The 16,090-nt window shown below is 35.4% G+C and overlaps 1 protein-coding gene across 1 annotated transcript in view; it reads left to right on the forward strand.

Moving 5' to 3' along the window:
• TRDN (triadin) overlaps nucleotides 1-16,090 on the forward strand; it is a gene marked incomplete at both ends in the record, with an annotated part of 300,072 nt that overhangs the window by 153,996 nt on the left and 129,986 nt on the right. Inside the window, 1 exon segment of the mRNA XM_082633775.1 lies at nucleotides 10,274-10,327. Coding sequence (XP_082489901.1) covers nucleotides 10,274-10,327 — 54 coding nt within the window.

Here is a 16,090-nt window from a genome sequence, read left to right on the forward strand (position 1 = left end):
CATTTGCTCTCAAATGCTTCTGTGCACATGGCTCCAGTAATTGAAATATTAACTCCCTTATTTGTGCATATGAGCGTGGATTTTGAATATTCGAAGGTAGAGACCGGCTGCTAAAGTAACCTATTATGCTTCATTGTATGGTCCCAGGGAAAGCAGTACATTTGCTGCAATATGTGAAAATGTGGGCTTCAGAGCAATGTCAGTCCTTAGTAACCTCAGCTTGTCATTTTGCTGTTAAGAGAACCTCTAGGCTTCTTGCTAAATATCAATTTAAGTTTAAGTCTGCATGCTTGACATTGGGGACTACTTTTCCTGAGAGGTGTACATAATTCCCTTTAACATTGATGGAGAGGAGAGCACGACGTGGTGAAATATCCTTTTTGGGAGGACAACATTGTGAAGCTCATTTATTTCTCTAGATCGATCATGTGCGAACTGACAGTTAAAGCATTTGAACTCTTAGAGCTGTGACACAAATTTGTGCTAAAAAACAGATCATCACACATTACAATAAGTCCACAATCCCTAAAATTAGGAATAAATATGGACTGTTATCTATGACTCATTCAGTGACATTTCATCTTAAATATGTAGTGCATATTTTCCCATACATCCCAGAGGTAACAAACAGCAAATAATATCACCTTCATGTTTAAACAAATAATTGCATACTTTACATATTAGATTAGGGGAAAAAACCTCAAACATGTGGCATCTATTTTAGTACATAGCTTCAAAAATTAGATCACTTCATCCAAGTATTTTGTTCTTCATGAATGTTAGTAAAGGCCCAAGGAGAAGATTGAAATCTTGATGTCAGATAGAAGAAAATAATCAAATATTGCTTTCTGGCTTTATTAGATCTGTCAACTATTTTCCAAATGGTCCTCTTTAGTTTTAGAGAAAAAAAAGTTCGCCCTATAATCTTGATATATCAGAATACCTACATATAATATTTAATAGCACAATTTTATGCATTAGAAAACCTGAGTCATTTCAATAATAAATTTCATTTCAAATATCTTTTCCCATTTTTCCCTCAACTGTCATTGTTTTTTATCACAATTTACTGCTTGTATTTACATTTTTTCAATTCTTCTCTCCAGTAGTTTTTTCTCTTTATCCTTTTCTCTCTCATATTTTTCCTTTATTTAATAAAATTCCATTTTCAGCTAAATTGAATGTATTTTGAATTTGGATGTCTTCCTTGTACTCGTCATTGATCACAATATTACCCTTACAGGAAATAGTTGGGTGTTGTTGGCATTTCAGTAGGGTAATTTTGATTTCCAGAGGAAAAGATGCCTTTCTCTCCACCAGTGCTTTTTACTGTTCCCTCTCTCACATCTTGGGATCTTTCTACCTTAATAGCTTTCCCACTTCCCAGACTTTTTAATATTTTTCTCTCCATCAGGTATTTTTCTGCTCTCTTCAAATAAAATAGGAGTTTCCTATTTTGAAAACAGCATTTGCTTGATTCTCCCGCTACCTTCAAGCCACTTTTTTTCTAGTGCCTTTTACAACACTTGTCAAATAAATGACTTACACCCTCCACCTCGATTTAGTCACTGCCCACCTTAAGCCCCTAAAGACAGATGTAGTGTAAACCCTGACAGTTGGCTTTTTTTTTTTTTTTAATGCAAGTGCCTGACTTAAGCTTTGGTTTCACAGTCATCCACTTCAAACCACTTCCCAGATGGCTGTCTCAGATAGGCACCTAGACCACTTCCTAGATGGCTGTCTCAGATAGGCATCTTGCCCCAGCCCCCCACCTTCCATAGTCCAAGCTTTTTTTTTTGGAGAGATCTTGGTTTATTTTGATAACTGACCACTTGGGCCACTTGCTTTTTCTCTTCCCAGGCTTTAAATTCCCACTCTTACGTTTTTTATTCACCAGTAGTGAGTCTTCAAAACCCTAGGCCCAACCCTTGACCCCAACAAAGGCAGAACTCCAGGCCTGCTAGCTCTCTCTTTCTCTCCATCTCCCCTCAAAAACTTGCTTTGTGGCCTCCCAGTGTGACATGTAATTTCCAGGACCTGTAAGTGACCTTTTTTTTTTTTTTTTTTGCTGAGGGTGTCTTGCAATCATAATAAGAATACAAGACCCTGTCCAGATACAACATAGGTTATTGATAGGCTGAGATCAGCACAAAACAATAGGCTTCCTACTATTTGCATCCCAATTCCAAAATCATGTTAAAAAATGTTGCCAGGGACTCTCTAGATATAAAAACAAACTCTCTTTGTGTTTAATCCTGAGGTTTATTTCTTCATTTTTTAAACACGCTCTTTCATTGACCTTGCTGAAATTAACATCTGAATTTTTCTTATACTTTTTCAACCAATATTTTTCTCAAGCCAACTTGAGGGCTTCTGTTTGTCCCTTGGAAAAACTGTTCCTCCTTGCTCTCATAATGTTGATTTAACCTCTATGTGGATGATGTGAGAATCTCCATATCTCTTCAAAGGCCATATTTTTTTCCCAATGTCTACTTAATATTTTCACTTGAAGTTACACCATTTTCTCAAACGCAATATGTATTTCTGTTATAAACTTCAATTAAATTGTGTTAAAACAAATTCTGTTTATCAGATCCCGAACCTGTCATATTTGAATAAACAGCCTTCTTTTTCCTCCTCTGTACATGTCAAACACATCTACAGAGGAGGAAAAAGAAAGCTGTTAAATGTCTAACTTATTATTTTCTTTCCATTTCCATGAACACTTGCCTAGTCTTAGACATTATCATTTTACAACTAGAGTATTTCAGTGACAATTTACCTGGTTTCTATGCTACCAGAATAAGCCCTTTCTCCTGACAATCACGGAAAGTTTATCTCTTCGAAACATTGCTGTGTAACTCCCTTGCTCAAAAGTGTAATGGCTCTTAATGTTCTAAGAAAAAAGTACATCTCATTCACTGAGATTTCAATGTTAATTTTTTTGGCCATAATTTACTTTAAACAATTTTTAAATTTTCATTTTTACTTCTCATTAACACAAAGGAGACTCTTGCTCCCCAGCCAGATAGATCCATAGTCCACGGGAATACTGCATCAGTCATTCACTTTGTAACTTTCTTTCCCTCACCCCTTTGTGGCTCTATACTCTCCTTCAAGCCTTACTTATCCTGCCTCCTTTAAAATTGCCAAAGTCCAAAACTCAGATTACTATGCCCTTCATTTGACATTTTTCCTGTAGTGTCCCTAACCAGACTGTGTGTGGAAATAGTCCTTACATTTAAGTATCGTGCCTGCCCCCAGTAAGCATGAATGCAAAAAATACTGAAGCAAGAATGAATGATGGAACTCAGTAATTATTTGGAGAAGTATTTTCTCATTTAATAAAATTGAGTTGTTCAACCTTAAATTGTCTGTTAAACCTGAGGACAAAGTTTAGCTGAAAGTGTTTCTTTAAAAATATAACCCTGAATTCTTCCTTAGATTTCTTTGATTTAGGACTCTCTGTTAAGGATTCCTTCTTTTAGGAAATCATGCTAATTTTCCAGTGTAGTAGATCTGCATTTTATAAACCTAGCCATTTTTTTCAAGAAATGTAGATGCTCTTTGAAGCTGATTATAACATCTTCAGATTTTGACATGTGCAGTATTATAGAGAAAAAAAAGACTCAGTGAGTCTGAATAGTTTTATGAGGATAATTGCTACCTATTTGGTTTAGAATTTCAGGCAGATAACAATGACTTTTTTAAACACATTTTCTCCTAATCATTATTCATGTACCCATGCAAAAACATTGACTGGATGCCTTATTAGTGCCAAGAATTGTGTGAGAGAATGAAAATAAACCATGCTTTGCTCTCAGTTTTTGCTTCCATTATCCTCATTTTTTTTTTTTGCATTTTTATACGGTTACTTTTATGCTTAACAATTCTGTTTGTTTATAACATTCCCAAATTGGGTAATGAGATAAAAGGGGTATGTGTGTGTTTCTTATTGTCTAGAAAAGTGAAAAACAGAATGGTAATATTCACAGACACTGTTTACTAATGTTAGAACAATAGGGGCTGGTGGTTTTTAAGGGCTGAATTAGATCATGATGCTCTATGATATCATTTAGTGAGGAAATCACTCCTCATAGTATGTATAAGTTGTGAGTTAAGGGACCTACCAACAGCATATCACTTAATTTTTAAGACTGAAAATTTACCTGAAAAATATGATTGAACAGTCAGAAATTTTGTTTTTTTGATATGTATATATAATATACATAATAAAATAGCTTGTTTTCTAAAATAAACTCTTGACTCTTTAAATTTCATTTTGTTTCACTTAAAGAGCCCAAATCGATCTTAGATAAGGAAATAAATCACTCATATTGGGAATGCAATAATTTTTCCAAATCATAACATTTATTCCAATAAAAAGTCAGGTTTCTACTTGAGTCCTAATTCTTCTAGGAAGCATGTTTCTCCTAAGAGAATCCGTCCAGTTTGGTGGTTAAAATGCTTGCTTTTAAAACATGATCAAAGAAAAGGGGGTAATTATTTTATGGTAAGGGAGGACTACCAAGGTAAGCCTCAATAATAAAAATAAATAATCAAGAAATTTTCCATCAAAACATAATATAGGGGCTTCCCTGGTGGCGCAGTGGTTGAGAGTCCGCCTGACGATGCAGGGGACACGGGTTCGTGCCCTGGTCCGGGAAGATCCCACATGAGGCGGAGCGGCTGGGCCCGTGAGCCATGGCCGCTGACCTGCTCGTCCGGAGGCTGTGCTCCGCAACGGGAGAGGCCACAACAGTGAGAGGCCCACGTACCGAAAAAAAAAAAAAAAAAAAAAAAAAAACCCATAATATAGGTAATTTTTTCAAATTCGCATATCTTTGCTCATAGTCACGGATTTTAGAAAGGTGTTACAGAAGTAGAAAGGGACCTGGAGTGATCATCTGGGGCTGCCTCTTTGCTTTAAGCAGATACATTGAGGACCCCTTGAAAACAGATATCTATCTGGCAACCCCAAGAATGGGACCTCCCATCTTCCCATGGTATCACATTTCATTGTTTTATTAGCTGTATGGCAGAAGGCTTTTTCTTAATGTAAATGGAATCAGCCTTCCCTTTAACATGCCAAATATTTTTAAAGTGAAAGGCCAAATCATCTGTGTCACATTCATACTTCTCTTTTATTAAAAAAAAGTTTCCTTCTTTTAATTGTTTAAATAAATCTATACCTTGATCTTCAACTCTAAATTCTAAATTGTTAAATGTTTCAGAAACCTGCCATTCTTAGACATTCAGAGAGCTAGATGATGCCATGAGGGGAAATGCCCGTTACTCTAATTGTAAATATTCTCACTGATGTTTTCCAGTTTCTTTTCTCCCTAAGCTTACTTCTCTTCAAATAATATAGGAAAAATGTGATTCCATGTGTAGAAACTGTAGGTAGATTTTGACTTATATTTAATTAAAACATCAAAATTATTTTTTTCAAATTAAGAAATATTTAGAATAGTTTTAATGGAAAACATAGTCTGTGCTCTTAAAGACTGAGAAAAAAATCAGGAGAATATTTTAACAAACGTTGAAGAATCTTTTTTTTTTCTGAATTAAACTCTGTAATGCTATGATACTAAGTTAAAGGCTATTTAGATTCTAAAGCAAATGCAATGTACAAAATACATTCCTCGATCAGAAGATTTTCTGGAAAAAAATAGTCTAGCTAAATTATGCTACCTATTGTAAGCAATGCTACCAGCTTATTTAGATTCTTAACCTCTAGCAATAACAGATTATTTTGATAAATTATTCATATTTCTGCACTGTGCACCTTTTGCAATTTGCATATCTGGCAGCAAATAGGCTCTCTTTTCAGGCTTCAGTCCCCTTGGTCAGACAGGATGGCCAAAGGCTGCTTCATGATTAATTTCATCTCAGTGGGGTTATTATACTGAAATTAGCAATGCCCCTGAAATATGCTTTCCTGGAGCTACAGGCACAAGAGGCTTAGTTAGTTTAAGAGCTTTTAACCATATAGTAAGTTTTAGCTTAATTGTTAACCTTTCTCTATTTGGGGAGTATGTACACCTAAAAATAATATTGGATTTTACAAGGCTAGAAAACAATAATTTAGAGCTTGATTTAGCAGCTCATTGGATTGCAGGATAATTTGTCATTAGTTTCTAGTATCTTATTTAAAAAGGATGTATACTTTTGAACGATCAAGGAGGTTTTTATATTGCTGGTTCAAAGTTTACTGCTGAATCAATAAATATTAATTTTTCTTCCGGTTTGTGTAAAAGTCATTCAGCTTTTCTATATTTAGTTTTCTCACCTAAGAACAGTCTAAATGTCTTGTACCGGGGCTTCTCTGGTGGCGCAGTGGTTGAGAGTCTACCTGCCGATGCAGGGGACACGTGTTCGTGCCCCGGTCCGGGAAGATCCCACATGCCACGGAGCAGCTGGGCCCGTGAGGCATGGCCTCTGAGCCTGCGCGTCCGGAGCCTGTGCTGCGCAACGGGAGAGGCCACAACAGTGAGAGGCCTGCGTACCACAAAAAAAAAATAATAATAAAATAAAAATAAAAAAATAAATGCCTTGTACCATTGCAGAATTAGCAAGAGATGGCTTTTAAAGAAATGTTTCTGGAAAATATTTTAAATTCAGTGATTTGGGGTTGGGAAGAACTGGAAGATTGCTTAGAACATATTTAAAATGTAAGTATGGTTCTCTACAATGCTATTATTGTTCATCTGCTGTCCGTTAGTCAAAGACCAATACTAGACTCACAGTGCAGCAATCTACTTGCTGTTAAAGTTATGTGAACCCTACATTTGAAAACTCAATGGATTCACACTTCATATTAAAAGAAGTCAGAGTATAAACAGAGTCCTGTAGATGAAAAGTTCATGATATTAAACTAATATTTAAACCTATATGCAAAAATTGATTTCTTAACAAAGTATTTGCAGACTCACAATATTTTTTCAGTTTGTTAAGTCAGACTGTTTCATGCCTAAGGAATCAGAAGACACTAAAACATTTGGCTAATCTGATTCATGACAATTTGTTTATATAAATACAACATGTTTCAGGAAGCTAAGAATACTAACTATTCTGATAATTTCCTGCTAAAACATTCCCAGGAGATGTATACTGACACTTAAATCTAGGTCCATCCTGTCTCTGATTTTGAGCTCCAAAATATTATTTATGGATTTCAGAATTATTATAAACTTCAGTTGAATTTTCTTATTGTCCTGTGTTCTTATTTAAATCACTATTTTATTTCAAAAACGTAACTATAAAAATTATCTAATAAAAAATTGAAAAAAGGAAAAATTATTCTAGTAAAAGGTTAGTTTCATTTGCAGTTGGCAGTAATCAAAAGGAGAGAGAAATTATGTATACTGAAAACTTGACTGTAAAGATTTAATGTGTTTTCACTCTTGTGTAGGTTTTTTTTTTTTTTTTTTTTTTTTTTTTTTTTTTTGTGGTACGCGGGCCTCTCACTGTTGTGGCCTCTCCCGTTGCAGAGCATAGGCTCCGGACACACAGGCTCAGCAGCCATGGCCCACAGGCCCAGCCGCTCCGTGGCATATGGGATCTTCCCGGACTGGGGCACGAACCCGCATCCCCTGCATCGGCAGGCGGACTCTCAACCACTGCACCACCAGGGAAGCCCCTTGTGTAGTTTTTGTCTGGCCTTCTTAATGTACATTTATGGTTTCAGAGTTGCTTCCTTCTTAAAGCGTTGGTTTTGAACATGGAAATACTGTACACTAGCAGATGTCAAATTTGCTCACCTCTGCATGTGCCCTCCATAGATTAGAGGCTGACAGAGGAACCGAATGATCAATGGGAGAAGTTATTAATAAGGCTCTAAGAAAAGCTCTCCATAATTCACAATAGGGTATACCGGGTGGTCCAACAGAATCGTAGGCATGGAGAACTCGTTTAGAATCAGTGGTCTAGGGCTTCCCTGGTGGCGCAGTGGTTGAGAGTCCGCCTGCCGATGCAGGGGACACGGGTTCGTGCCCCGGTCTGGGAAGATCCCACATGCCGTGTAGCGGCTGGGCCCGTGAGGCATGGCCGCTGAGCCTGCGTGTCCGGAGCCTGTGCTCCGCAACAGGAGAGGCCACAACAGTGAGAGGCCCGCGTACCGCAAAAAAAAAAAGAAAAAAAAAAAGAAAAAAAGAAACAGTGGTCTAAGAAGACATAAAAGAGAAAAGATGGGGGAAATTTGACTATAAAAATGCTAAGGTACTTTACTGACAACTATTTTTAAAATCTTTTTTTTTTTTTAAAATCAGAACTACTCTACAGTTCTCTGATATGTTGAGATCTTTAAGTAGTAAAACGCTTAGGCAGTTTAGGGTACTTTTGATGATCTTTCCTATGTATTCTTGTATCCTTTCATCCACCTTTTCATTCACCAATTATTTATTAAGTACCCACTAAATGCTAGTGATAGGGTAGAGTAATACTTAGAAATATATTAGTTAGAATTCACTATCTATATGTAAATCTTGATTAATTCTGATTTGAAACCAACTATTCTAAATGTGAAAAAGGTAGCACTAACATGATAGTTGCATGTTCCTCCAGGAATAAAAGAAATTAATAATAAAAAGATCATAGGTAGAATGGACTCCATTTAATTTTGACAAAAGATATTTTGTCTTAAGAAATAAATTTAGGAATAACGTAAACCATATATGTGGATAAATAATATTTCTTTTATATAAAAACAGAATGAAAAATTACTATTTTTGTATCATGATTATAATACAAATGAATAATTATCTCACCAACAAGAGGTAAAGCATGAATTAGAAATTAAACCTCTGGTGTTTGGCCAATGAAACATTGATTCTTTGCTTATGATTCTTGGCCAAGTTATTCTGATGTAATCTTGTTATTTTATAATTCTAACTAAGATTATAATATTAACCTGTAATCAACATTTGATGATAATTAAATGAAAGATTATAATATATATGTGTATCAACTACTACATTTACACCTAGCTTAGTACATACAAATAATAGGTCCTAAATAAATATGTGATAAATGAGCAAATAAAGATTAATACATAAAACAAATGACCAAATCTTCCCTCCCATGTTGTTAAATGATAATTCAATTATTGAAAACTTAGTAAAGGCAATCATGAACAATTATTTAGTGAAATGTGAAATGATCCATTGCTTTTAAAAATCTTTGTTTCTCCTTTATTTTCATGCTAATTAATCAAATAATATATTTAAATGTCTATGGTATAAGTTAGATTTTTTTGGTACCCCGTTTCTTTTAAGAGAACATTCTGAACAAAGAAAAAAAACAAAAAACAAAACCAACAAAACCCCCCTAAGACAAGAGGGAAGAAAGATTCAAAATGAAACTTGCTCATACTCTCACAACACATATTGTTGTCCAGGGCCATGGTTATAGTTGATGGGCACCACAGCAGTGTAGGGAATGACATCTTAGGTCAAAAGCTTATCCTGGAATTTGATTGTTCTGGGCTTTGTTCTCTTATTAGTTACTCAGTGACCTTCAGTGAGCCATTTTATTTATGTCTTAATGCTCCACGCATTTCAAAGGGCTAATCATACAGAAATAATATATGAAGAATTCTGAGATTTTCAAATTCAGGTGCTAAGGGCTTCCTTGGTGGTGCAGTGGTTGAGAATCTGCCTGCCAATGCAGGGGACAGGGGTTTGAGCCCTGGTCCAGGAAGATCCCACATGCCGCAGAGCATCTAAGCCAATGCGCCACAACTCCTGAGCCTGCACTCTAGAGCCTGCAAGCCACAACTACTGAGCCCACCTGCCACAACTACTGAAGCCTGCACAACTAGAGCCATGCTCAGTAACAAGAGAAGCCACCGCAATGAGAAGACCACACATCGCAATGAAGAGTAGCCTTAGGTCGCCCCAAGAGAAAGCCCACGCGCAGCAACAAAGGCGCAATGCAACCAAAAATAAATTAATTAATTAATTTAAAAAATCAAATTCAGGTGCTAAATGAATGCAAAGTATTCCATGGTCAGTTAACAGTGAAGCAAAATAGTTTTGGGAAACTTTATTTTATGATTTTATTTGGTTCAGTTACTTTATTTCTGTCTCGGTAAGCCTGATTCTCAGTGGTTCTCCTAATAATTGTGTTCATTTCTTAACAAAAATTCTGAGTGCCAAAGGCAGTGTTTTTATGTTTGTGTTTTTATAATTTTTCCTTTTTTTGTTGTTATATATCCTTCTGAAATAGTACTTCATGGTAATTTATTTATGTCTCTTTTTTTTTTTTCCATAAGATCCTGGCAAAGTCCCAGAAGCCAAACAAGGGACAATAAAAGTTGCAGCACAAGGTAGGCAATAAAACACTTAAAAATTCTATTGCTTTTTTAAAAAAAACTTACAGTAGCTCTTTTTTGACAATAGCCAAAGCTGTTTATTGCAGAATAGCACCATCTGCTGGGTTATTATAGAAAACATTTTGTTGTTGCATGAAGATGCACATTTCAAAAATTTATTTAGTAATTGGAGAAAGTGCAACTGAGAGTAATGCCACATTTGCAGAGGAGACACTGAATGACCCAAGAATTCGTATCTTGACTCCAGGTTTGTCATTGAGCTTTTACTTGTACATCCAAAAATAAACCATAGATTAATTGATACATAGAAGATAATATGATGGACAGATAGAGATACACAAATATATAAAGTTTCCAATATTTTTAGTTATGCATTTTAATTTGTGTCATACTAGAAAATTCAGTCAGAATGTTGTTAAATTAATACTACTTCATCTGTATATTGAGACTGCAAAAATCAGATATGACTACAAAGTAATCATCCTAGCTTTTATGAGCCATCTGAGAAAGTTTGTTTTCTCACTCACTAATATCTTTGGGACATCAAAAGTGGTTTTGTTTAAGAGAACTTTAGAAAATATATTGATTCTTTAAATCATCAGTTTGGGAAAAGTACTTCTTTAAAATAATTTTCCTGTAATGTTATTTTTCAACTATCACCTGAAATCACATCCTTTGAGAAAGCTACTCTAACTCCATTGTTCACTTTATAGAACACTCAGGAAAGAAAAAGTAAAATATTTACTGGAGAAAATCTTTATTTTTTCTCCTTTGCCATATTATACAGCATTGACCAATAAAGGAGATGCATTTAGGTGGTGGTACATTTGTTTCTGTGCAGAAGCCCCTTGTAGCAGACTTCTCAGCACATGACATGATTCCATCTGATCCAAAATTTTCTGTTACATTTAATCCTGGACCCAGCAATATACAGAATCATCCTAGTACATATTGGTAAAATGGGTTGACTAGCCATTTGACCCAATCATGTTGTTTATAAAGTATATGTGCTAGAATGGTTAAGAACTATGATACAAGGTTTTAGTTTTCATTTGATCATTGGGTTGATCAACAAAACTGATTCTTCTTTAGAAGAGTTCTGATCAGGAATGTCATTAATATTATGGGAAGTAGAAAAGCAGGGCAAATATTATCATCACTTTTGTGTTTTCTATTCATGAAAACGCAGCTCAGAGCGGATTCCTTAAGTGAATGACTACCTAGTTCAAGAATTATTGCAGTTAATGCATATATGTTCTCATAAAAAAGCACAATAGCCTGGCACAGTCTGTTTTAACTGAGGCTTCTGAAGGTCATGGTAGGTGTGGAACTATGACTCGAGGCAGGCACTTCGTGTTACTTCAGCCTCCTATTAGAGGAGTTCAGGGGAGAGAATTGCAGAGATATTTGGAAATCTGCTTCAGATTTGAGCCTGGGGCCATGGGCTCTTCACTTTTATATTCCAAGTACATTGGATTAGGCAGACTCAGAACTTAATGCTTCCAGAATAAAGCATTTATTGTTGAGTGAATAATCAGGTAGAGTTTTGAAGGCTTGTAAAACTATCCTTTTATGAGATTAGATGAAAGTGCTGATTGAGAACAGTGTACAAGGCAAGAGTTAGGGGCTATATATATATGTTCACTAAATTGTAATGACACATCAAAGCAGGGACACACCAAGCAGGGATAAATGTCACTTGTGTTGTGCACATACTCAGTAGACCTTTTGTAGACAGGTTTTATAACACCACAGCTGCATAATTAAATTATGCATAGAAGTAATTGATATGTGCAAGTACTCCATGTGGAGACAGCTTAAACACAATGGCAATATTACTATAGCAGAGACTGATAATTTTGATAGATACAGTGACAAAATTGACAGTGATGTTTATAGTGGAGTAAAAGTTAGAGTATATCTCTTCATTTATTTATTTATTTTTACTTTTATAACAAAGGAACTATTTAAACCCTAGTTTTATATAAATTATGTATATATGTACATATTAATTATAATTAACATATAGCATTCTTTTTTGGAAGTACTTAAAAAATTATTTTAACAAAGAGTTTGGAGACACTGAGAAGACAATGACATAAATGTCTTTACACTACAGGAGATTACAATTTGGAGATACGAGAAATTTAAGTAACAACACAAATTGAATATCTTGTAGTGCTGAATTAAATGGTAGAGATAATAAATGCCAAAGAATTAAGACAAAGTGATTTTCAGTAAGAGGGATTCCTCATGGATGAGGGGTGACTTGAGTTTGTAGCATGACTAAAAAATAAACTGGAAGAAAAAACAGCATTGCTAGTAAGCGGATGACTTAAGTCGATATAAAAAGCGATAATTATGAAAGGTTGTTGTCACTATCAAGACATGAGACAATAACCTCAACTAGGATGGCGCAAATGACTCCAGAGAAATGCAAATAAGGTGAACATTTTGAAGACATAATATTTGATAAACTATACAGATGAAACAAAGAAAAAATAAAATGGTACTGAGCTTTCGAGCGTTGGTGAATAGGATCATTATAATTGTCATAGTGATAAGTCCCAGGGGAAGGAATGAGCTTAAGAGAAAAGAAGAGGATTCACTTTTGGGCAGGTTTATGTTGAGCAGACGGAATGTTATCCAGGCAATGATTTTTCTGTAGCCAGTTAGAACTTAGATGGGATATCAATCTGGTTAATAGATATTCCACAATAAGTTGTGGTGCAGGAATGGAATATAGACCAAAATGGCGAAAGGAAGGAGAGAAATAAGGAATCATTTTTTAATCAGTTAGTTGTAACAGCTAGGAAGACACCTGTTGAGAATGAAATGCCCGAGTGAGGACAGGAACCATAATGGAACTCGCTTTAAAAGATGGATCTACATCAAATATTTCCTAAATTCCCATCTCAAGATACTGCAGTTGATACTCTGGTGTGGTGCTGCCACTTATCTCTCATGATGTACCAGGGTATTGGATCTTACTCTGTGCATAAATCTAGGGATGTGCCTGTGGAGTCCTGTGGGTGGGTGGGTGTACATTTGGAAAGGAGGACAGTACACTGAGCCAGGAAAATGGTATCTTTATTTCCTTTCAACTACTGAGATAATTGTAGATTCACATGTTATCTTAGTTTGGGCTGCTATAACAGAATATCATGGGTGGCTTAAACAGTAAACTTATTTCTCATTTAAAAAAAAGATGGGTCTATAGGCATCTGTGTTATTGTATTTCGGTGTATTTTTTTTCCTTTTGGTCTCAAAGCAAACATTAAAAGTATCCCATCTGTTAGAGAACAAAAAGAACAAAATAACTAAAATATTATCCATTGCAGTCTCAAGATTGCTCTGGAAATTCGGGGTCTTTTGTGGTTCCATATAAATTTTAGGATTATTTGTTCTAGTTCCATGAAAAATGTCATCAGTATTTTGATAGGGTTTGCATCAAATCTGTATATTGCTTTGTGTAGTATGGACATTTTTACAATATTAATTTTTCCAGTTCAAGAACATGGGGTATCTTTCCATTTCTTTGTATCATTTTCATATTGCTTTATCAGTGTTTTATAGTTTTCAGAGTATAGATCTTTCACCTGCTTGGTTAAGCTTATGCCTAGGTATTTTATTCTTTTTGATGCAATTTTAAACAGAATTGTTTTCTTGCTTTCTCTTTCTGATAGTTCATTATTAGTGCATAGAAAAGCAACAGATTTCTGTATATTAATCCTGTATCCTGCAACTTTACTAAACTGATTTATTAGTTCTGATAGTTTCTTGGTGGAGATTTCAGGGTTCATTACAGTCTCACTACAATGAGAAAAACAAGAGCTAAATAGTTAAGAATCACTCCCACTCAGTAAATCAGTCATCCAGCCATTGTAATGCAGTTAAATAGATTAGAGTCAGGTGAGCTGAATTGAGTGCCAGCAGTAGGATACATGAACAAAAGTTACAAAACCATTCTGGAAACAGTTGGACCCTGAAACCCTGGTTTTGATTAACTTCTGGGCCAGAATCCAGCTTGACAGATCACATGGCTTTCCAGATGACAGTGAGTAAAACCCATCAACCTTCAAGGGATACAGGGCAAGAAGCAAAGCCAGTGTCAGTTATGAAGGAATAAGTCAAACTCCTTAGTTCAGCTCTTTTCTCTCTTACTGTAAAGTTAAGGGCTGAAATTATTTAAGAATGTTAGAATGGGGAAGAGGAAAGTGTGTAATACCCACATACCTGCACAACCATGTGCACATGTGCACATTGTTCTTCTTATATTATTTAGGAGTCAAAAAAATTCAAAGCAGCTGCAAAAGATTTTGCCACTTCTTTGAGAAATTTGTTTTAGAGCTTTTCTTCTCTGTGGAATTCATAAGAGATGATGGTTCTTCAAAGTGTGTTCATGTTCTTAGTCTTCTTTCTGGCCTTGGTTGCCCCTCGGGTTTATTGCTCAACTGATGAAGTTAGGTACCAGGGCCACTCCCTTGCCAGAGACTCTCCCAGGACCCTGGAAAGGACCACAGCAATTTTTAATTTGTGATTTTGTGTCATTTTATTTTGTTTTTATTGAAAGAGCCCTCTACCTTCACCCTTTGACCCAACTTGAGAGAGGTTATGACTTAAATTATGGGAGATATCGTGGAGATAACCTCCCATAGAAAAACAAAGTAAAATCCTCTTTTGCAACATCTGAAAGGACAGCACCATTTCAATTCTTGTCCTTATTCTACAAGCTCCAGGTGAAATGCGAAATTTCAAGTGAATTCCAGAATCAAATGTATACATGATGGGTGATTTTGAAAATTATGATGCTTCTTGAAGGAAATTCTTATTTGTAAAGCAAAGAACTAACTACAAATACGTCTATTGAGTCAAACTCAAAGGGTTTGCTGAAATAATGCCTGGTGGCTTTGAAATCTGTCCGACAGTGTCCATATCCTTTAATTCATTTTAGTTATCTTTATTACTCTCCTCACTATATCATTGGAATAGGCAAATTTCTTAACTTAAAAACATTATAGATATAAATCCTCTCTACATTTTGTATGCTATTAATTAAAACTCCATTAAAAAGAAACAAATGTGACAAAGTAGAATTAATTTGCTTGTAAATTTACTTTTTTACTCTGAAAGTAATGGTATATTAATAACATTTAGAAAACAGATTTTAGAAGACCGGTAATACATTAAAATAATAAATTTAAATATATTTCTTTTCAGTCTTTTGTTCCTGATTTTTATACCCAATTCTGCTTCTTGCTCACTATGTGAACATCTGTAAATCATTTGATGTCTCTAAGGCTTAGTTTCTTGCTCTGGGCTGCCTTTTTTAAAAGGTTGCTATGAAGACCAAAGAGAGGATGTACATGAAAGTGTTTTGGCAATTGTAGAACAGAATATAGATCCAATGTAGTCCTGGATGTTGGTTGACAGTGGTCCCCCAAATTCTAATCCACATAGGAGGAATTACCTTAAGGGATGTACATGACCTCTGATTCAGTTAATGTGGCTTAAGACATCATAGGTTTGCTTGGAACAATTCCAAGATGACTGAGCCTCCCCCAAATGCTCCCTTCCAGTAACACACATAAACTACAACTTGGATCCTAGTTTAGACTCATGATCTTGATCATGAGGGTTAGATGAATTCCACCACAGAGGAAGTCAGAATTCAAAGGTAATTAAGGTGTGCCATGCCTTTTCTCTATGTAAATGATGATATACATTTGCTAAAAGGAGGGTGGGATTTTCATTAAC

The sequence above is a fragment of the Mesoplodon mirus genome (genome assembly GCF_964341445.2).
Source record: "Mesoplodon mirus genome assembly, chromosome: 10".
NCBI classification, from domain to species: domain Eukaryota; kingdom Metazoa; phylum Chordata; class Mammalia; order Artiodactyla; family Ziphiidae; genus Mesoplodon; species Mesoplodon mirus.